Here is a 23,505-nt window from a genome sequence, read left to right as displayed (position 1 = left end):
AAATGTATAGTTTTGTACTCATGTTACACTAATATACTGTACCACTAATATACTATGCTATTATACTTTACCAGTGCTATTATACTTCACTATTCAATATAACTATAACATTATATCATTAAATCACACTATTATATTAAATCATTGCATCATACTATTAAATCATTAAATATACTGCTTTACTAATACTGTAAAATATGTTTGGAATACATTTGACGCTTCAGAAAAAATCTTAAAGGTACGGTTTACTCTGCGCATGTGCAGAACCTCCACCAGAACGTGCGAGGGGGCGCGGTCTTTCCTGCGACTGGGAACGGAACCGGAAATTCGGCCATCTCCTCGTACACTCCAGCTACAACAGGGTCAGTGCATAACTTGATTTGGCCGTTTATCCCGTCCCGGTGTGAACCGGCGTGACGCGTGTCTGCTGGTAACGTCAGAGAGCGGATTCCGCTCCACCAGCCCGGTCGTGCCCGGCGCTCTTACGGGTTATACCACACCGGCGGGGGCATCATGCTGCCACTTGTGAGTTAGCCTCGGCTAGCCCGCTAACCCTAGATGTTAGCGCTAGGTTAGCTTCCTTGTTAGCCAGTGTAATGTTAGCCTACAGCGGCAGCAGCGGCGCCTAATGAGCAGCGAGGGGCAGCACAAGCGTCGGCCGGTAACTGGCTCCTTCGCTCAGTCTGGCGAGCGACTTCTCATCCGCCTCGGCTTAGCGACGTGACGCGTGGGTTTCGACGCTTCTCTTGGTATTTGTTCTCTCAGTCTTAAGAGCTAGCTTACTTCTTATTCTGCTCGGAGCTACCTGTTGGCTCCAGGTCTCACCCTAGCCCGGCTGGCGATACTTCCTTTGTGTTTACGTCCGCGCCTGAATAGGAGAGTTGCCTCTGAGCAGTTTTGGTTGTGTGACGTTTCTGGTTAACGAAGGGACACGCTAGCTAAGCTGCTGGTGGTCAGCGGCACCACCAGACCACCGAAGCGACTTTTCCAGAGTAGTTGACGACGCCACTCTTGCGTGTTTGACGTTGCTCAACGGTACACCCACACCTCTCTGTGCGTGCGGCGCACGGCGGCGTGGTCAACGTTGCGTTTGAGTTGAGGTGCCGGACGGCTGACAGAGAGACACAGAGACAGAGAGACAGACAGAGACAGAGAGGCAGACAGAGACAGAGAGACAGACAGAGAGAGAGAGAGACAGGCAGACAGACAGACAGACAGACAGACAGAGAGAGAGAGAGAGACAGACAGGCAGACAGCACGTTAGCGGACAAGCCTCTGTTTGCCATCCAAGGGAACGGTATCAGAAAGCTGTTTGCTAGCTGACTGGGTGGAGGGCTCCCTTGCTTAGGCTGTGTATCTATCTGATTCTGATGGTGATACAGTGGGAGACATGAGCTTAGACTTGATACCGTCCTGAGTTATGGCACTTGGCTAACTTTAGCAAATCAGTTGGATCTACAGATAAGTACCTTCTGTGACCTTAGCTACAGTATTCAGTGATCGCCTAATGCTGCGTTTGTCCCTCTTATCAAGTGTGATCTGATAAATGCCAAACTTTATCTCAAAGTGTGCCCAGCTAGTAGCTGCTATCAAATAACTTGTTGCATGTGGAAGAAAACATACAGAAAGCTTTAAAGTAAGTGACAGGGCATGTTTAAATGTGTATTTAACATTCACATTAGAGTACGTTTGATGGAAATTCCTGATAGGGCTAGCTCGCTTCATTTCTTCCTTGTAAGTACAAGATGTTTTTTGTGATTATTGGGAGTATATGTGACAAAATGGATTTGGGCATTGGAACAGTAAATACTGTGCCCTGAGTTTATTTTTCCACACTGCACGATGATTCTTAGGAATTGTGCTTCATCTGATTATGAAAGGGAGTCGCTCGAGGTATTGAACGGTGGTGGAGTTTATACGTGTCCCTTATCGCCACACCAATAGTTTGCAGGATGAGATGGCTCATCTGAACTTTGGCACCGTGTTTCAGGAATATCTAAACTGACTTTTGGAATGGTTGTCCCTGTTTAAGGTTATGCAACTCTTGTCTATTTGTCTCGCCCTTAATTTCGGATATGTCTAAGGCACTCGATATTAACCAGATCCTTTAACTGAATTTTAAGAGTATGTAAGGCCCGTTCTGTCTCTGTGTATTTTGTATGTTGATAGCTTAACAAAAGTCAAGTGATCATTATGTATAAATGTATTGTAACTTATTCTTCACAGTGCTTGTTAGTTACTACACTCCTTCCAGAGCGATAGAAGTGGGCCTTGAGAGCAACCATGTTTTATATCTACGCCTTTAGCTTATGTTAAATGTTTAAACAGTGCTTAGTAATGCAAGAAGTTATTTCAACCAATCTCAGAACCGCAAAGAATTTCCAAAGTACTGTTTTGTCCAGTTGTTTGAGCTTCATACTACAACATTTAATTGTTTTTCTTTTGGTTGTAAAAATCTTGCTTTTATCAATGTAATTAAAATCTCTGCATAATGAACTTTTTGCAGTTGTGTGTCAGATCAAACAGCTATGGATAGTTGTACACTTGGTGTTTAGATGTAGGTTAACATACTGCCTACTTGACTCTGAAAAACAATAAATGATAAACAATAATGTTTAGTTATTGCCTAGCACTACTTAACACAAGTTTACAGAGGAGCTGTCCCTGTAAGGTCCTACTCTTTAGATAAGTCAGTGGAATTAAAATTGTATGGACGTTGCAGCTAGGATTAATAGGATTGAATTGTGTATCTCTAATCACAGACTCTTGACTCTGGCAGTTGATCAACATAGATGAGCTCCAATGGTGCCATGTCTTGCTTTATGTTGGCTGTCTTGCTGGTGAAATATATATTAGAGGTAGTCATGTTGGGCATTAAAAGGACATGTGCCTCTTTCACGAGAGTCTTTACTCAACAATAACATAGCTAATGTGAAACCTGCTGCTAGAAATGAAGCAGTTATTTTTAATGTTGAATTTTGCAGAACAAGGCAAAGATTAGTTCCCTTTTGCTCACAGTATTTCAGGATACGTCCGTTACGGGAACATGCCCCATCTCAGAAAAAGTCATTATTAGTGCTTTCATTTTTTTTTTCATTAAAAAAAAAGTCTTGGTTGTTGTAACTTTTCTGCAGTGACAATAGCTGTATTTGAAACTTGCTGTCATTATTAATGTTTTATCATAAGCCATATCTGCCTGTTTATGTGTGAGAGATACAAGATGACTCGGAAATGTCAAATTTGCAGTGAGCAGTCAACTTCCTTGTCAAGTTGGTATAGCTGACCTGAAACTGATAGTTTTAAGTGGAAAAGCTTGCTTGCATGGTGCATCAGTGAACCATTCATTGGGTGTATCAGCAATCTTTCATGTGATTTTTTAGCATGTATACTTGCTGTTCTTTGTCTGTCCTTAGTGTGGTCGCTGTTAGATCAGTCCAAGTGTAAATGGGAATTCAGTTTATCAAGTTGCAGACTAAGTAATCTGCTGGTGAATGTGTGTGTTCTCAATGTAAAGCATATTCTTCTCACTCAACAGTTTTTATCCCCTTGAACCTGTGGTTTCGGGACCCAATGTCGCCGCAGGGAGAAACAGGCTGAGAGAGCGCTCCATGAACGGGTGGCACTGGGAGAAAAAAAAAAGAGAGAGAACAAGAGATACCGAGAAAAGAGATCCCTATCCTTTACCATTCTTGAGTAACAGGTGTTTATGACACTGTTTTTCTTCCCCTTGTGCCACTAGGAAGCCTGTGTCTGTTGACTTTGATAGCCACTATAGACTCCATCTCTCACACTGTATCTTTTTTTCTTGAGGTCTGTCTTTGTTGCCAACTCCCTGTCTGTTTCTCTTTAAAATAACTAGGCTTATTCATATGTAATCTCCTGTCTTCTCCCACCCGTTTATTCATTCAATCTTCACTGTCTTAACACTATTTTTTGTACTATTTGCTTAGTGTATTTTCAACCTCTCTCCATCATATGCTGTCAGATTACAGTGGAGCCTGACAGCCAGACGGTTGCCATGTCGACTTCATCGCTGCGGCGACAAGTGAAGAACATTGTCCATAACTATTCAGAGGCTGAAATCAAGGTTGTATCATCTACTTTCTGCTCCCACCCTCCTTTCCTTATTATCGATTATTTAATTTGCTCCTCCCTCCCTGTGCGTGCATGTTTTAATAATAGCCTACATTTTAACCGAGCCTCCCACCCTCCCTTATTGATTTGGTGGAGAACCACTCTTGTAGAGGTTAATTGAAAGTTCTCCATCTTCCTTATTATTGTCCAGGTTAGAGAGGCGACGTCCAATGACCCATGGGGCCCCAGCAGCTCTCTGATGTCAGAGATAGCAGATCTGACCTACAATGTTGTGGCCTTTTCTGAAATCATGAGCATGGTTTGGAAACGCCTCAATGACCACGGAAAGAACTGGAGACATGTGTACAAGGTGTGCGGTGTTTTTTGTCCAAAAAGTTTAATTATGAGCTGTTGGTTGATTTTTATTTATTTGTTTTAAGGACATATCCTTTTATTAAGTCAAGTATGAAGACCTTAGCTACCTGTTCTTACTCGATGTGATCTGTCTTGGCAACAGGCTATGACTCTTATGGAGTACCTTATCAAGACGGGTTCAGAGCGCGTCGCCCAACAATGCCGAGAAAATATCTACGCAGTCCAGACCCTCAAGGACTTCCAATATATAGACAGAGATGGCAAAGACCAGGTAGGAAAAAAAACACATCACCCAGGCTTGCACCAGCTGGCATTCGGATTGTATATCGATGATTGAAGAAGGGATGATCAGCGATACGCTGATATTAAGGCGATTTTAAATAACTTACATGTTTTGATAATAATCTCTAGAATCTGCACCCTACTGTGCATTTAGAGATGGAGTGGCATGTCCGCTCACTGAGCCCCATTAATCAGCACAAGTGACGGGTGAATTTTAAATCCTTGATTACGAATCAGTTTGCCATCTCTTTTCCATGAATCTGACACCCCACATCTCTGTTCTCCATATGCCTACTCACCAAAACTTTTCTCTGCACTACATGAGTAGTTAAAGGTATTAATATATGATTTGGATTGTGATATTAAAGATAAGATCTTCTTCTTCTTCTTTCGGCTGCTCCCATTAGAGGTCACCACAGTGGATCATCCGTTTCCATCTCTTTCTGTCCTCCGCATCTTCCTCTGTCACACCAACCACCTGCATGCATGTCCTCCCTCACCACATCCATAAACCTCCTCTTTGGCCTTCCTCTTCTCCTCTTCCCTGGCAGCTCCATATTCATACTTCTCCCAATATACCCAGCATCTGTCCTCCACACATGTCCAAACCATCTCAATCTTGCCTCTCTTGCTTTGTCTCCAAACCGTCCAACCTGAGCTGTCCGTCTAATATACTCATTCCTAATCCCGTCCTTCGTCATCACTCCCAATGAAAATCTTATCATCTTCAACTCTCCCACCTTCAGCTCCTACCTCTGTCTTTTTGTCAGTGCCACTGTCTCCAAACCATATAACATAGCTGGTCTCACAGCCATCTTGTAAACCTTCCCTTTAACTCTTGCTGGTACCCTTCTGTCACAAATCACTCCTGACACTCTTCTCCACCCACTCCACCCTGCCTGCACTCTCTTCTTCACCTCTCTTCTGCACTCCCCGTTACTTTGGACAGTTGACCCGAAGTATTTAAACTCACACACCTTCGTCACCTCCACTCCTTGCATCCTGACCATTCCACTGTCCTCTCTCTCATTCACGCATAGGTATTCCGTCTTGTTCCTACTGACTTTCATTCCTCTTCTCTCCAGTGCATACCTCCACCTCTCCAGGCTCTCCTCAACCTGCACCCTACTCTCACTACAGATCACAATGTCATCTGCTAACATCATAGTCCATGGAGATGCCTGCCTGATCTCGTCCGTCAACATGTCCACCATTTCAAACAAGAAAGGGCTCAGAGCCGATCCTTGATGTAATCCCACCTCCACCTTGAACCCATCTGTCATTCCAACCACACACCTCACCACTGTCACACTGCCCTCATACATATCCTGCACCACTCCTACATACTTCTCTGCAACTCCCGACTTCCTCCTACAATACCACACCTCCTCTCTCGGCACCCTGTCGTATGCTTTCTCTAAATCCACAAGGCACAATGTAACTCCTTCTGGTCTTCTCTATACTTCTCCATCAACATTCTCAAAGCAAACATCACATCTGTGGTGCTCTTTCATGGCATGAAACCATACTGCTGCCTCCTGATCAAAAAGACAATGCATGTTAGGTTAGTGTTAGGTTAATACTCCTGTCTGTGCCCTTGACCGAGGCATGGCAAGAAGAGCTGGTGTTGGTCCCTGGCATTGGTCCACTCTTATACATCACATTTTGTTCTTCCTTCTTGAAATATGCATTCACGACAGCCATTTACATCCTTTTTGCAAAATCCACCACCATCTGTCCTTCCACATTCCTCTCCTTGACACCATACCCACCCATCACCTCTGTTCCCCTCACCAACATGCCCATTGAAGTCCGCGCCAGTCACCACTCTCTCCTCCTTGGGTACCCTCTCACTACTTCATCCAACTCAGAATTCTTTCTCTTCCATCTCACATCCAACTTGCACGGTATGTGCGCTAATAACATTCATCATCCCGCCTTCGATTTCCAGCTTCATACTCATCACTCTGTCTGATACGCTCTTCACCTCCAACACACTCTTTACATTATCTTCCTTCAGAATTACCCCTACCCCATTTCTCCTCCCATCCACACCATGGTAGAGGAGTTTGAACCCACCTCCGATGCTCCTGGCCTTATTCCCCTTCCACCTGGTCTCTTGCACACACAGCATACCTACCTTCCTTCTCTCCCTCATATCAGCCAGCTCTCTCCCTTTACCAGTCATGGTACCAACATTCAAAGTTCTGACTCTCATCTCCACACTTCTACCCTTACTCCTGTCCCGCTGACTCTGGACATGCCTTCCCCTTCTCCTTCTCCTTCACCCAACAGTAGCTTAGTAGTTTCCACCGGCACGCTGCTGGCCAACAGTACCGGTAGCGGTCGTTGGTAACCCGGGCCTCGACCAATCCGGTATGGAAATCTATGATCCGCATATTTGATTAAAGATGAGATAATAATGTTAAAAGGAACATGATGTTGTGATATTGTCCCACCAAGCACAGACACACAGACTTTTAAAAGCGAGCCGTTGTTTGAATAGAGGAGACATTGTTATTAAATAGATTTTTTTTTTTAATGTTTAAATATCCATCCATCCATCCATCCATTATCTGAACCGCTTATCCTGCTCTCAGGGTCGCGGGGATGCCCTATGACTGCTGGAATGTTGAAGTATTTTAAATAAAATGTTCATACTCCTTTATAAATGTATATTCATGTAATTTTAAATGTGCTGCTTGCAGAAAGCAGTTTGATTATTTAAAACCTCTGTCAGACGCTGAGCCACGCTCAAGATGACTATTCAAAATCTTTAATCCAAATTAAATTCCAATGTCAATAAGGATTTAAAAACTGTTAAATGGAGAATAAATTATTTAATTAAAAACAAATAAATATACTACTACTACTTTCTTTGACGCTAAGTCTTAAGTCATCCATGCTGGCATTTCACTGGTGTACTGTGATGTAACGCCCCCTGACGATCAGATCGCCCATCGGCCATTTTGAGTAGCCGCGACTGGACGATATGGAAATAGAAACGGCCGCCCAACCCCATCTACACCACACCCACAAAACCATAAGCACACTGAAACTATGTGGAAATAAGGACATTTTCCTACTTTACCCTCTTCAATGTGAAGCGCTGGGGGTGTCTAGAAAAGCGCTATATAAATATAATTATAATTATTATTACCTTGTCAAGAATGCTGTTTACCACTCGTTCAAGGTCATTGTACAATGTCTCTTGGACGTCTTGTGCAAACAGTGGGAAGCCAGTCATATTTTTACAGGCTGGTAATGGCTGAAAAGTGGCAAGACGTTTAACCATTAATCTGGCACATGGTGATATCAGAAGCACGGATAGATTAGTCTAAAGATAAAGATATGTTAAAAAAAACCTTACATTTTTATAAGGTTTTCATCATTCCCTTTGCATGTGCATTTGTTTTGTTAGAGATTGTTGCACATTGCAGTCAGTAATGATGGTCCTGTGTTGGTGTTGGTGTGTGCTTGTACATGTGTTTTTCCAGGGGGTGAACGTACGAGAGAAGGCCAAGCAGCTGGTGACACTGTTGAAAGATGAAGAGAGACTAAGAGAAGAGAGAATCCATGCCCTAAAAACCAAAGAGAAGATGGCACAGACCTCCAGTGGTGAGACAACCACAGTGATTCTGGTTCTTCTTCTGATAACCAGTGTTTACCACTGGTCTGCTGTAGAAATAGGGGTGGGTGAGCGCCGCACATGGAGCCACTTAGTTTCAAGTACGTGCTACCCCATGAAGACCCCTACAAGGAGATATTGTTTAGAGCCTGACCGATGTAGAATTTTTAAAACCGATACCGATTTCAATATTTGAGGATTAGAAATTTCGATAATGATATATCAGCCAATATTCTTTTTCTTTTTTTTTTTTTTTGAAATGCATAACGTAAACAATTTTTTCCCTAACATTTTTTATGTAAGTTATTTAGCAATAGAATGACCAAAGCCGTCAAGATAACAGACCTGCCGCCACCTGAATGCTCCTAAAATTGCATATATTTGAATTAAAATGCGTTTTAGATCAATTACACAAAAAAAAGGTATGATAAGATCTACCTAAAATAACCATGAGCCGTCAAAAAGATGGCTCGTAGAGAGGGAAGCTTTCCTCATCTTGCTGCAACGCAAAATGTAGCCACTGAGGACCCACAGGTACCGCTCCCTGTCACGAAGTGTGTGGAGGCACTGGAAATGTTGAAGATGGTGAAATTCCGTGAGCTACATCACAACACAAAAGGCATTCGTCTATTTCAGAGCCCATTTGCTGTGGACATCTATGAGGCTCGGCCGTCTCCAGCTTGAGTCGGCCGACTTAAAAAACTGTGATGCACTGAGAGATGCATTTGAGTCAGGCAGTTTATTGAATTTTATGCTGCCCTACCCAACGACACTTATCCGAACATTAAAATGCACAGTATCAAGATCAAGGGCAGCACGGTGGCACAGTGGTTAGCACGGTCGCCTCACTGCAAGAAGGTCCTGGGTTTGAGCCCTGGGGTAGTCCAACCTTGGGGGTTGTCCCGGGTCATCCTCTGTGTGGAGTTTGCATGTTCTCCCCGTGTCTGCGTGGGTTTCCTCCCACAGTCCAAAGACATGTAGGTCAGGTGAATCGGCTGTACTAAATTGTCCCTAGGTGTGAATGTATGTTTGTGTGTATGTCGGCCCTGTGTGATGGCCTGGTGGCCTGTCCAGGGTGTCTCCCGCCTGCCACCCAATGACTGCGGGGATAGGCTCCAGCATCCCCGCGACCCTGAGAGCAGGATAAGCGGTTCGGGTAATGAATGGATCGGATAATGGATGGTATCAAGTTGTGCACTATCTTCAGCAGCACTTATCTATGCAAGCAAACGTTCTCAAGGATGAAGCTTCTGAAAAGTCCAACAAGACCAAGACTCACCAATGAACATTTGCACGGTTCGTTGAGATTGGCTGTGACCAGAATGGAGCCTGACGTCAACCTACTGGTCATAAAGACGCAAGCCCACTGTTCACATTAAGAAACACGGAGAGGTAAACTCTTTCTTTGTTTATGTGCGTTTTGTTTATGCTGTATCAGTCACAGACAGCAGGGAAGAAAGTCAAGTCAGTTTTACTTGTATAGCACAATATCACAAATTACACATTTGCCTCAGTGGGCTTTACAGCAACACAACATCCTGTCCATAGACCCTCGCATCGGATAAGGAACAACTTCCTAATAAAACCCTTTAACAGGGAGAAAAAATAGGAAGGCGAAGCTTTTCCTGAAAATCGCTAATTTGTCGCTAATTAATTAATTAAGATTTCTAAAGGACTCGTGTTTTGAGACTTGTAACTCTTTTCCTTCACTTGTTTCTTTTTATTCACGTGTTGAATTGTTCATGCAAAGCCTGCAGAGTGCACACTGCACTCGTATGTATTACACTATTTATGTATTACACGACTTGCACTAAAGTCTACTACTACTACTTTCGGCTGCTCCTGTTAGGGGTTGCCAAAGCGGATCATCCGTTTCTATTTCTTCCTGTCCTCTGCTTCTTCCTCTGTCACACCAGCCACCTGCATGTCCCCCCTCACCACGTCCATAAACCTCTTCTTCTCCTCTTCCCTGGCAGCTCCATATTCAGCATCCTTCTCCCAATATACCCAGCATCTCTCCTCCACACATGTCCAAACCATCTCAATCTTGCCTCTCTTGCTTTGTCTCCAAACCATCCAACCTGAGCTGTCCCTCTAATATACTCGTTCCTAATCCTGTCCTTCGTCATCACTCCCAATGAAAATCTTATCATCTTCGTCTCTGCCACCTCCAGCTCCACCTCCTGTGTTTTCATCAGTGTCACTGTCTCCAAACCATGTAACATAGCTGGTCTCACTACCATCTTGTAAACCTTCCCTTTAACTCTTGCTGGTACCCTTCTGTCACATCACTCCTGACACTCTTCTCCACCCACTCCACCCGGCCTGCACTCTCTTCTTCACCTCTCTTCTGCACTCCCCATTACTTTAGACGGCTGACCCCAAGTATTTAAACTCGTATGCCTTCGTTACCTCCACTCCTTGCATCCTCATCATTCCACTGTCCTCCCTCTCATTCACGCATAGGTATTCCGTCTTGCTCCTACTGACTTTCATTCCTCTTCTCTCCAGTGCATACCTCCACCTCTCCAGGCTCTCCTCAACCTGCTCCCTACTCTTGCTACAGATCACAATGTCCCTGCTTGCACTAAAGTGGTTGAATAAAATGATGATAATGGAGGAAATGCTTAAGAATTAGCTTTTTTTTTTTTAATTCTAGTTACTCCCCTACTATGTTCTGACAGTGTGCCATGACGTTGTGACATAAACCCAGCTAGCAGTGGTATATTGAAGTATATCATGAGATGTAATGGGTTAATATTCAACTAACGTAGACCTGTTGTTGTCCACAGTACTATTTACTGTGACTAACATATTCTGGCTCTCCCAAAGAGGCAGGCAGGGCGATGTGTCCCTCGTCAGAAGTTTGGGGAACCTTGGTTTAACTGCTCATTAGCTTTGGCGGTCTTGCTCTGATAAGCACAGTGTTAGCTAGCTTCGTGGCTAACCTCATTTAGCAATGTTCAGCATTATAAGCTTCTGTAAGCCATGTTGCCAGAGAGTTATTAGAAGCGACGAGGGAGAAGTAACAGGGGTGTTGTTTGTTTACTCGCTAGAACTGCCACACTGCTTGATAAATAAACCTACAGTCAAGTTTGTCAACAGCTTAGCCTACACTGCTCAACTACCATAAAGTTAAATGTAGTTTTAATGTGTGACTTGACTGTACCATCTTTCTGCCTCTGATTGGCTAACACTAACCCTAACCTTAACCAATGGAGGCAACGAGTACTAGCCAATCAGATGCAGAGTAGGGCGGGTCTTCGCAAAATGCTGGTGGGAAAAAAAGGTGTCTCTTCATTTCTTTTTTAATTGTCATTTATCTGCCCTTATAAAACCTGATACCGGTTTATCTGCAGTCAGCTCATATTGGCCGATAATATCGGCACGGCGATTTATCGATCGGGCTCTAACATTTTTCCTCAAGATGATGTCATGTGGAAACATATTTGCATTGCATAATTAACATTAATTTATTTGTGCGTTTGCTTTTTTCCTCAGCCTCCTCAGCCCCCTCAGCGCCAGGGCTGGGGGGCAGCCTGTCACTGGGCTCCCACTCTGGAGGGGCTGACCCTGAGCAAGCTTGGCCTCAGAGTTCTGGAGAGGAGGACCTACAACTCCAGCTGGCATTGGCCATGAGCAAAGAAGAGGCAGAACAGGTAAATCGAAGCTGGCTATGTGACGCAGGCGGGGGTCAGGGCTCAGCCCGTCTAACTAAGGATTACAGCATAGTAATAAATATAACACGTGTATCATAACTATGACTTGTGTTTTTGTATTTATCCATTGCCAAACCTATGAGCACAGAGGGTTGTGTCAGATTATTATTCATGATATTGCCCACTCAGCTTTGTGTTCATCATCTGACACTTGACCTCCCCCAGAATAGCATGGCCCCTCTGGAGGACGCAGAGCTCCGCTATGCACTCACAATCAGCAAGGAGATTCACCAAAAGGTCAGGGGGCTTAGGGCACGGCCACCTAACTGGCCAACCAGCCATCAACTGTCTACCTCTCTATCAGTTGGAATCCTTTCAATTAGATGTCAACTATCAGCGAATCAAAGCAGTACACTTATGCTCTTACCTGTTGTCTCCCTTTCTTCATGAGCCAAGTCTGGTTTCACTTTCCATCCAGTTTCTCTTTTGACTGTGTTAATACTAATTTTCCTCCATGATAATGAAGTATGTTGCTATGTCACATTCTAGTATGCACTCATACAGAATGTGTTGACATACCTCTTCAAAATTGTGTTAGATGTGTTAAAAACTGTATTAAAGAAACAAAACTGAGACATCAGGAGGGCTGAAAATAACTTCACCTAAATTACTGATTAATTTTGCATGGCAGAGACTGCATCATAATTTCCACTAAATTCAACTTGGAGCAATTTGTAAAGCCATTCATCTGTTTCCTCTTTAAAACTGCTCTGAAGGCATGCCTCAAACCGTGGACTGCACACACTTCTTATCTGGACTCACCTTTCAGTTTGGCCTACTGGCATTGTTCAGGACACAGGTACTTGTGGGATGGAGAACCTAGATGAGGTGCATGCACGTGCGAGAGAAGGAAAACTGGGGAGTATTTGTGATGTGAGGGTGGTTATTGAAGTCGAGTGCCGACAAGGTGCATTTATCTAACAGCCAATCAGAATGAGTTCAGCTTCGAACAGTCAGGGCAATAATCATGATTTTCAACATTATCTATCTATTTATTTATTTATTGTAGGAATGAGTCCCTGTTCGCAGCTATAATGCCGATTAGTCTGACCTGTGTTTCTGAAAACGGACTTCCTGGTTTGCCATTAGTCTGTATAAGAAAATGCATATCACAATGCTACAAATAGCTGTGTAATGCAGGGACTGTTTGCATGTTCTTCTGCAGCTGTATGTAGCATTGGTATTCATATTGTCATGTTCAACACAGCCCATCAACAAACCAGGGAGTTAGCTGTCACATTCATGGACCGTCAGCCAGTCTGGCTTACACAGTTTTGGCGGCATTTCAGCGACACACGAGACTGCTCAGTATTATGACTGCTAACTGAGGGTTGTCCCTACCGTACACAGACGGGTGACAAATTAAGGGAAACCCAACATGAAGTGTCTTAGTGAGGTGTTGGTCCACCATGAGCCTCCAGAACAGCTTCAGTGCTCCTTGTGAGATTCTACAAGTCTCTGAACTCTACTGGAGGGATGGACACCATTCTCCTAGAAGATGTTTCCTCATTTGGTGTTTTGATGATGATGATGGAGAGCGCTGTCTCACACGTCGGTCCAAAATCTCCCATAGGTGTTCAACTGGGTTGAGATGTGGTGACTGTGAAGGCCGTAGCATATGACTTACATCATCTTCATCCTTATCAAACCATTCAGAGACCCCTCGTGCCCTGGAAGAGACCCCTCCCATCAGGATAGAGATGTCTCATCATAGGATAAAGGTGATCACTCAGAATAACTTTGTATTGATCTGCAGTGACCCTTCCCTCTAAGGGGACAAGTGGACCCGAACCATGCCAGGAAAATGTCCCCTACAACATAACAGAACCCCCGGACCCCCTCACTGTAGGGGTCAAGAATTCAGGATTTTAATTTGTCACCCATCTGTGTGTGTGTGTGTGTGCGTGTGCGTGCGTGCATGTATTACATACACACACACACATTACGTTGAAAGTTGTAATTGTTTAAGCCTCACACTCGATCAGGTCCAGGTGAGACAGCATATATTTTTGTACATAAACAATGTTGAAGTTGGGTTGCTGATCTGATCCAGCCTTAAAGCCGTAGCTTGTTGAGTTAATGTGGGCGAGCATAGAAGCCATGTAAAACATCTGATGTGGGACCCGGTTAAACATTTTATTTCTCCTTTCCAACTTGCAGTAAATAAAAGTGAGAGGATCCCAAAATGCTGCTTTTTTTTTTTTTTAGGTAGTTTTGTAAAGGTGTTAGGAGAACTGAGGAGAGCAGCTGAGCATGTTTTAGTAGGGGTCAGGTAGTGCTCCTAGCTACGGTCGATATGATCTCAGTTGTCTCTAGAAGCTGATTTAAGGTCAGTTTTTGATTTCCAACTTCACTGATTCAGATGAAACTCTGAGGAATACAGACTGATCCTAAATCTGTACCTGTGGCGTGCTGACTGAGGGTGCACGTCCCGGGCTGCTGACATCACAGCTGTGTATGCGTGTGATTGGCAGGAGGAGCGACTGCGCAGAGGTGACGACCTGAGACTGCAGATGGCCATTGAGGAGAGCAAGAGGGAGAAGCCTAAGCCAGAGGAGGTGTGTGTGGAATGTGTCTGTACGCCACAGTGGGCACACACTCTTTACACAGTGCCGCTCTTTTCCTCTCTCGCTCTCCCGGCGTTACCTGCTCTAGCTGTGTCTCTCACCCCTGTTAGCTTGTGATGTTTAGGGGAAGCCCAGTGCCAAGTAGGTATGCAGCCAGACCCTCTTTCCTGTCCTCTGTTAGCATCTGTTAATGGGCTTTTTAGTTTGGGGGAACTGTTCAGTTCAGATGAGTCACTTGGTGTAGTTTTCTTAGAGTTCTTGTTCAGTCATATCAGACTGGCAGGGGGTTGAGAGGCTTATGACCAACCTAACAAACAGTTGCTTCACGGTCTGTTTGCTGATTGTGTGTGTTCATGTGTGGGTGTGTTTCTACCTTGTGTTGGTCTGTCTCATTCTCAGTTTTCAGCATTTCCTCTATAAACCCTATTGACCTACCAAAGAGGTGTGTGCGTGTGTGTGTGTGTGTGTGTGCGTGTAGGTGTGTGGGTGTGTGTGTGCGTGTAGGTGTGTGGGTGTGTCACATGCATTAGTCTGTCCCTGACCACAGCACTGTGTTGTAACCTATTATGTTATCCTGTCCAGAGTGCTCTCATGGAACTGAGTGCTGTGGACCCGTGGGGGGCCCCTGCCGCTACTGCCTCAGTAGGCTCTGCAGGGCCCTCACCACCACCCACAGTCCCTGCCCCCTCTGCCTCAGGGCCTTGGGGCGCAGCCTCCACAGACCCATGGGGTGCAGCGTCACCCACATCTCCCCCGAGCTCGGATCCCTGGGGCGGAGGAGCCCCACCTACGATAGCCCCTCCTGCAGACCCGTGGGGCGAGACGTCCCACAGAGTTAACAATGTTGACCCCTGGGGAACCTCAGGTGAGTGGAGCCAAAAGTGGTCGGGTATCAGCTTAAGTCTAGCCATTCGGATTGCTGGGAATAAAGCAGAACTTGACAAACGTTTCTATGTCAAGAGCTGTACCCTGCCCTGTGGGTGAAAATGAACTGAGGGCTGCTCAGCTGTACAGCCTCCCTCACGCCCTTCTCTTTGTTGCTGTTGTCTCTCCAAAATGGCCCCCTCTCGTTTTCTCTCATGTCTTCACAGCATCATATCCACTCATCCATTTTAATGCTTTCAGTTGATTACGGGAAAGCAAGCATGCTAAATCCATTCTCCCTCTGTGTCTAAACCTGGCATCTTTTTATCCTCTTGTTTCTATTCAGGACTGACTGTGGCTGTGGCTCAACCAGAGCTGTCTCTCATTTTTCCCTTTTTGCGCTTTTTCATATTGTGCGCAGTAGCCTCTTCTCCCCCATGCCTCTCCTTCAACTCCGCTGATCTGCAAACATAAGATGACGGTTAGACAGCCAAACAAAATATGCTTCCCTGCATTCATGTGTCACGTTGGGCGTTGAAGGAGAGGTTAAGGGGGAGACCACCGCTGTTGGACCCAGCACAGTGTCCTACCCCTACGTGCATTGTGAACGGTACCTGTAAGTTGTTGTGGTGTTGTTGCGTTAACCCTCCCCCTTCCCCTTGCATCTCCTTCCCTCCCGTGTAGCTGTGACCCCCCCCAGTGCTGACCCCTGGGGCCCGACAGTGCCTCCAAGCACTTCCTCCTCGGGGGGGCCAGTAGACCCTTGGGCAGGGGACGGGGCCGCCCCTGCCTCTGACCCTATCACCTCTGACATCTGGAGTGGCACCGCCAAACACACTAACGGCACAGGTACATTCTCAGATAAGACTACATGGACTCACATGTAGAAACACTTGGCTTTTACAAAGCTAAACGCCTTGATGGGGATATTCATAGTTAGCAGTTATAGCCAGAGGCTCTCTATCAGGCACATGAACACACGAAACAGTTGTCTTGTCCTACATTTCATCCTCCCCTACTACGCCTGATAATGTTGAACACTGTGATACCCAGTATGCAGAGTCAGATGAATCTCTCATTCCTCCCATTCTCTTCCACTTATTATTATGCCTCCATTTCCTGCTCTCAGGAGATCCAGACAGGCGAGAGTCTGCAGCAAATGCCAGCGACAGCACAGGCTCCCCAGTGCCCTTCGACCTTTCATCTCTTGGTACCTCACTTCCTGTTCGTAAGACTCCAGAGTCCTTCCTGGGCCCCAATGCAGCGCTGGTGGATCTTGACTCCCTGGTGTGCTCCAAACCCAAGCCCAAACAGCCGCCTCCTCCCTCCATCTCTTCCTCTTCAGCGCACAATCCTTTCCTCCAGAACACAGGTCAGACATAACATGGGTTTGGTGTTGTTGACAAATCAGTTCAAGACATTTCATTTGGGGGGGAAGAAATTGTCATGGACGGAGTTGTAAAGTCCAGGGCTTGTTTACATCTTGGTCCTTGTTGTTCCTTCAAATCCTGGCAAGATGCTGACAGGTGTCAGAAATACACTCAAAAAGGGGCGTCCGTTTCCTAAAGCGGTCAGACTCCAGAGTGGGTTTAAATGGCATTAAATATCTCGGTATTCAAATCCCCCCATCGCTAGGAAAGTTATATGATGCAAATTACAGATGCATAATTCATAATATCAGTAAGGATTTGGGCCAGTGGTCAACACTTCCCCTGTCTCTGTTGGGCCGTATTGAGAGTATACGCATGATTGTGCTACCTAAGCTTCTCTATCAATTTCAGATGATACCCACTGATATTCCTAAATCTATATTTAATAAATTAGACAGGCTCATTTCAAAATTTATATGGCAAGGAAAACGACCAAGAATTAGACTAAAAACATTACAGCTATCAAAACCGCATGGAGGGCTCAAACTCCCGAATCTAAGATATTATTTTGGGGCTGCACAGTTAAAACCTTTAACAATATGGATTCAGGATCTTACATGTACTCGTTGGCTTAACATAGAAAAAAGCAAGTGTATGAAGCCCCTACAGACCTTGCCTTTCCTAGATGTCCCCTTAAAAGAAACTCAAGTGGGTGAATGGACTAGAGTTACACTAACAATCTGGAGGAAAATAAAACTGTCATTTGGATTGCCTAAAGTAATCTCCGCACTAACTAGTATCGGATTTATAAAGGATTTTGTACCCTCCCATATAGACGCAGGTTTTAGAAAATGGTCAGAACATGGTCTCAGTAATCTACATCAACTTCATAAGGATGGCATCCTTAAATCATTTGAACAGCTGAGAGAGGAGTTTATGCTTCCTACCACAGATTTTTTCAGGTATTTACAATTAAGGGGCTTTTTAACAAAACAAAGAGTGGGATCGCGTGTTGGTGCCCACTCCAATTGAAGAGTTCTGGATAAAATTACTAACAGGGATCGGGGATAAGAAAGTCATAAGTCATGTTTACCAAATATTTTTAGGCTTGAATATGAATAATACATTGCAGATAAAAGGAAGATGGGAAACTGAAATGAATACAGATATACCACAGGACATGTGAGAAGAAATATGTACTGAAGCAAATCTAGTAACCAATTCAAATACATGGAGGGAATTCAAATGGAAAGTAACTGAGATTCTTTCAGACACCAGAAATAGTGGCTAAAATGAGCCCAACACACAAATTGGCAGCCATACCCACATATTTTAGACATGCCCTAAATTAAGAACATTTTGGGAAGAGGTGTTTGAGGCACTTAAAGAAGTATTCCACCAAAACTTCACAAAAGATCCAAAGATGGCATTACTGGGATTAATGCTGGAAGGGATTGATGGAAGACCTAAAAAATACCTTTTGCAAATATTACTAACAGCAGAAATTAAATGCATAACAATTAAGTGGTTAAAATCTGACCCTTCAACTTACAATTTATGGATTGAGAAAGTTTGGGAAATATATCAGATGGACCAAATAACCTACTCCTTGAGACTTCAGAAAGATATATTTATTAAAAGGTGGAGCCCGCCCATGGCTATATTGAGACAGCGAAGTGTTCCAGACCCTTGTATACCTTCTGTATCATACATGCATCTCTATCTTCTCAATTCACCTTATCTGTCTATGCATATACACACAGCCATACCACTACTCGCACCCGTACACAACTCCCCTCCCTGACCCTGACCCCTCCTTTCCCTTTTTTTTAAATATATTTATTCATGTCTTTAATTTATACCGCTATTACAGCTAACACCTCAAGCTGAAGTAAAGCGGGGGGGGGGGGTTTTGGGTTTTTTTTGTTTTTGTTTGTTTTTTTTTGTTTTTTTTTTTTGGTTATTTATTTATTTGTTTATTTGTATTTGTTCCCTTTTGTTGAATTATCTGTAAACCATATACACTACCGTTCAAAAGTTTGGGATCACCCAAACAATTTTGTGTTTTCCATGTAAAGTCACACTTATTCACCACCATATGTTGTGAAATGAATAGAAAATAGAGTCAAGACATTGACAAGGTTAGAAATAATGATTTGTATTTGAAATAAGATTTTTTTTACATCAAACTTTGCTTTCGTCAAAGAATCCTCCATTTGCAGCAATTACAGCATTGCAGACCTTTGGCATTCTAGCTGTTAATTTGTTGAGGTAATCTGGAGAAATTGCACCCCACGCTTCCAGAAGCAGCTCCCACAAGTTGGATTGGTTGGATGGGCACTTCTTTGAGCAGATTGAGTTTCTGGAGCATCACATTTGTGGGGTCAATTAAACGCTCAAAATGGCCAGAAAAAGAGAACTTTCATCTGAAACTCGACAGTCTATTCTTGTTCTTAGAAATGAAGGCTATTCCATGCGAGAAATTGCTAAGAAATTGAAGATTTCCTACACCGGTGTGTACTACTCCCTTCAGAGGACAGCACAAACAGGCTCTAACCAGAGTAGAAAAAGAAGTGGGAGGCCGCGTTGCACAACTGAGCAAGAAGATAAGTACATTAGAGTCTCTAGTTTGAGAAACAGACGCCTCACAGGTCCCCAACTGGCATCTTCATTAAATAGTACCTGTTAGAGCCTGTTTGTGCTGTCCTCTGAAGGGAGTAGTACACACCGGTGTAGGAAATCTTCAATTTCTTAGCAATTTCTCGCATGGAATAGCCTTCATTTCTAAGAACAAGAATAGACTGTCGAGTTTCAGATGAAAGTTCTCTTTTTCTGGCCATTTTGAGCGTTTAATTGACCCCACAAATGTGATGCTCCAGAAACTCAATCTGCTCAAAGAAGTGCCCATCCAACCAATCCAACTTGTGGGAGCTGCTTCTGGAAGCGTGGGGTGCAATTTCTCCAGATTACCTCAACAAATTAACAGCTAGAATGCCAAAGGTCTGCAATGCTGTAATTGCTGCAAATGGAGGATTCTTTGACGAAAGCAAAGTTTGATGTAAAAAAAATCTTATTTCAAATACAAATCATTATTTCTAACCTTGTCAATGTCTTGACTCTATTTTCTATTCATTTCACAACATATGGTGGTGAATAAGTGTGACTTTTCATGGAAAACACGAAATTGTTTGGGTGATCCCAAACTTTTGAACGGTAGTGTAGGTAGAGCTGAAAAAATGGAAAAAACAGCAGGAAAAATTGTGAATTTGGTTGTATAAGTTGTGAAATTGAAATAAAAACTAAGTTAAAAAAAAAGGGGGGGGGCGTCCGGGTAGCGTAGCGGTCTATTCCATTGTCTACCAACACGGGGATCACCGGTTCGAATCCCTGTGTTACCGCCAGCTTGGTCAGGCGTCCCTACAGACACAATTGGCCGTGTCTGCGGGTGGGAAGCCGGATGTGGGTATGTGTCCTGGTCACTGCATTCATGCTGCCTCTGGTCGGTCGGGGCGCCTGTTCAGAGGGGAGGGGGAACTGGGGAGAATAGCGTGATCCTCCCACGCGCTGTGCCCCCCTGGTGAAACTCCTCACTGTCAGGTGAAAAGAAGCGGCTGGCGACTCCACATGTATCGGAGGAGTCATGTGGTAGTCTGCAGTTCTCCCCGGATTGGCACGGGGGGGGGCAGCGACCGGGACGGCTCAGAAGAGTGGAGTGATTGGCCAGATACGATTAGAGAGAAAATGGAGGAAAAAAAAAAAAAACCCACTTAAACCAAGATGGTTAACATCAGTGATGCATAACTTTATCAGGTTGATGAACTACTTGGCAGTCTGATGCTAGTGGCGTAGGGCTGAAGCTGAAGCTTAGTGAGGAATACTTCCAAAATGTCATTTTAATTCTGGTCTTAAAAATCAAAGGTTTCTAAATGATCTTGACACCAAGAAGAAGGCTATGACTCCTAGTGTGTCTACACACTGTGAGCACAGCAACCTGAGGAAGAGTACTGCTAGTCCAGTGTGCACTGCAGCTAGAAAGTACGATTTCAAAAATGTAAAAACTTGGTCAGGGAAAACCTTTCAGCTGGAAGTCAGTCAACATCTCCACACAAACAGCACTAAAACAATGTCCAAGTTGTGTGTTTCTCCTGGGGAAAAGTCACATGCTCTCAATTACGTCATTACAAATGAACTCAAGTAACAATGTGGGAAAGTTTTTGCCTCATAGCCTAACTGACCCTTTCCCCCCCCCCCAGGCTCGTCTCCTGCCCCCGGCATGGCGGTGACTCCAGGCAGTGCCATCTCCAGTAGGGGAGTTTCTCCAACACCGCCTGCTTCCTCCAACCCGTTTGGCGTGGCTGCCCCCATGACCTCCATCTCGCCTCAGCCCTCATCACTGGGCCTGAGCAGCCTCCGCACCAGCCCGGTACCGCCCAACCCCATGCTGGGCATGGCACCCCCCGGAATGGGCATGGGGTCAATGGGCGTGAGTATGGGAGCTCCAGGAATGGGCCTGGGCGTGATGCAGGCCAGCCCCATGGGAATGCCCTACAGCGGGCTTTCGCCTATGGCTCCCCCAGGCTCGGCTCTTTTCATGGGGCCTGGCGGAGCACCACCACCTCAGCTGATTTTGGGGGGCCCCACTGGAACTGGAGGTGCTTTGGGGGCAGGAGGGTCAGTGGGGGGTGGAGGAACGACAGGAGCGAGCACCAATCCTTTTCTTCTCTGAGGGAGTGTCCACACCACTTCCCAAGCCTGGTTCCACCCCCAACCCTGATCTGTCCTCCTTCAACACAAACAATTTATGTGTCCAAAAAGAAATGTGTGTACATCTCTATATTTAAAGAAAAGCGAAAATCAAAATTTATTTTCGTTTCTTGTCTCAAAGCATTACAATTTAATTTCTTTCTGCTCAGAAGATTTAATTTTTTTCCCCCCACATATTATTTAGTTCCTTTCATTTCAACACGGGGGGGCGGGGGGGGGGGGGGCTGGGTGAAAGATAGAGATCTATTTATTTAGTTTTTAATTCTGTTCTGTTGTGTTGTACATGTTGTGAGTTGTTTGTTTCAGTCCTCGGCTGAAGGTGGGTCTGTGAGAGCGGGCGGACTCGGTAGCGTCACTGCGCTCTATTTTAAACCGGAGGCACTGACGACAGAGAGAGAGGGAAAGGGGACATAGCCACTAACAAACTGAACAGAAACAGACTCATACCTCCCTGTTCCTCTTCTCTCTGCAGAACGAGGAAGCGCTGAAATGAAACGAGTGCATGAAGGATGATTTTATAAACGAACTCGGGACTGAGATCTGAACTGAAAAACAACATGCTTGTGTTAACATGTCAGGCACAGTGCGGGCAATTTGTTCAGCTATTTCACTTTTAATTTAATGTTAAATGTAATTTATTTTTTCCACTTTTGGGAACAAAAACAAAAAAAAAATCATGCGCAATGACACCATTAAATAAAATGTCTTTTCTGTATGTGAAAGAGGTCCTATAGAAAGATGGGATGTTCATGGCAGTGGCGGCTGGTGCTAAAAATGTTGGGGGGGGGCAGTTTACCTTGCTGCAGCCCACCTGACAGCAGCTTTAATGTCCACACAGTCAGAGTTATTAAGAAGGACAATGTAGCCTATAGATGTTATCAGGGTTGGTAGACGGTGAATGATTGACAGTCGTGACGAGGCGTGGTGGTGGGTGTGAACATGATTGACAGCCGCGAGAATTGTCCAATCGCATTAGATCAAAACACATTAAAACAATACCAATTCACTGCCAGTAAAAGTGGGAGTGTCTGGGGCGGCGCAGAACAGCGCCCCCTGGAAAATCTGAAGAAACCAATCAGACAGCAGCCTCAGGTCACCTGCTCGCCACAAGTTTGAGGGCTTACATAAGGTATGGTTTGGCCGGCGCCCCTCACCCAGGAAGTATATGTATTCAGACAGGAAGTATATGTATTCAGACAGGAACCAACCAAATACCATTTGAACCAGTATTTAATGGCTGCTGACAGGCGCTCACAGACTGACAACACTTTTATTTCATCATTATTTGCATTACACAACTACATTATATTTAACATGTTTAAGTAGATTTTCATCTCTTCATATTTGAAGGGGGCGGCACCCAGCGCCCCGTACTGGCCAGCCGCCACTGGTCCATGGTTTGATGGGGGAGAGACGGGGTGTGTATCGGGTGTGTGTTTGTGTGTAGGCGTGAGTGTGTATCGCTACGTGAATGAACACAAGTGCTGATTTGTGAGTTTGAGAGAATGCAAGAGCACAAAATGCCTGCGCAGCAACATCTGGCCACTATTCCTCCTACGGCCCAGCTGTTTTCAGTGACTCCGAGCTACATACTACATCTGGGGTTTTTTTTTTTTTTTGATCACTTTGTTCAACGCTATGTAATGTTGGGGTTTCAAATGAGGTATCTGCAAAGCTCACACATTTCTCTGCCAATCTTATTTCACCTGAATCGGAAGTATTTTTTCTTTTTCGACACTCTTTCGTACAGGATCCCTGGCGTACAGGCGTCCCAGCGCACGACTCCCTGCTTTTTTCCCACCCCTCCTTCCCCCGCTGGGAGGGAGGGCAACAGATGCTTCTTCACAAAAAAAAGACAATTA

General features: G+C 44.6%; 1 protein-coding gene across 5 annotated transcripts; it reads left to right on the top strand.

Annotated features, from left to right (window-relative positions):
- The first annotated feature begins 362 nt into the window (after window positions 1-362).
- epn1a (epsin 1a) lies at window positions 363-23,257 on the top strand. 5 transcript variants are annotated; one of them, XM_056287131.1, is made up of 13 exons: window positions 363-525; window positions 3,536-3,700; window positions 3,986-4,087; window positions 4,286-4,444; window positions 4,592-4,720; window positions 8,229-8,349; window positions 11,861-12,018; window positions 12,244-12,315; window positions 14,553-14,636; window positions 15,228-15,510; window positions 16,194-16,358; window positions 16,639-16,881; window positions 21,133-23,257. In XM_056287131.1, exons 3-13 carry the CDS (start codon window positions 4,019-4,021, stop codon window positions 21,603-21,605), a joined length of 1,956 nt encoding a protein of 651 aa, XP_056143106.1. In that variant the 5' UTR covers window positions 363-525; window positions 3,536-3,700; window positions 3,986-4,018; the 3' UTR covers window positions 21,606-23,257. The 5 variants fall into 5 exon arrangements, with proteins under 5 accessions (XP_056143106.1, XP_056143108.1, XP_056143110.1 ...); XM_056287132.1 differs by lacking the exon at window positions 363-525 and adding an exon at window positions 562-749; XM_056287133.1 differs by lacking the exon at window positions 12,244-12,315.
- Window positions 23,258-23,505: the final 248 nt, after the last annotated feature.

The sequence above is a fragment of the Lampris incognitus genome, chromosome 9 (assembly GCF_029633865.1).
Source record: "Lampris incognitus isolate fLamInc1 chromosome 9, fLamInc1.hap2, whole genome shotgun sequence".
NCBI lineage: Eukaryota > Metazoa > Chordata > Actinopteri > Lampriformes > Lampridae > Lampris > Lampris incognitus.
The sequence above is the reverse complement of the archived record's forward strand: the minus strand, read 5'-3'. Positions and strand labels throughout refer to the sequence as shown.

Coding starts and splice junctions, on each gene's coding strand:
- epn1a (XM_056287131.1), top strand. CDS start 4,019: ATGTCGACTTCATCGCTGCGGCGACAAGTGAAGAACATTGTCCATAAC. Junction 12,019..12,243: donor GCAAAGAAGAGGCAGAACAG/GTAAATCGAAGC, acceptor GACCTCCCCCAG/AATAGCATGGCCCCTCTGGA. Junction 15,511..16,193: donor TGACCCCTGGGGAACCTCAG/GTGAGTGGAGCC, acceptor CCTCCCGTGTAG/CTGTGACCCCCCCCAGTGCT.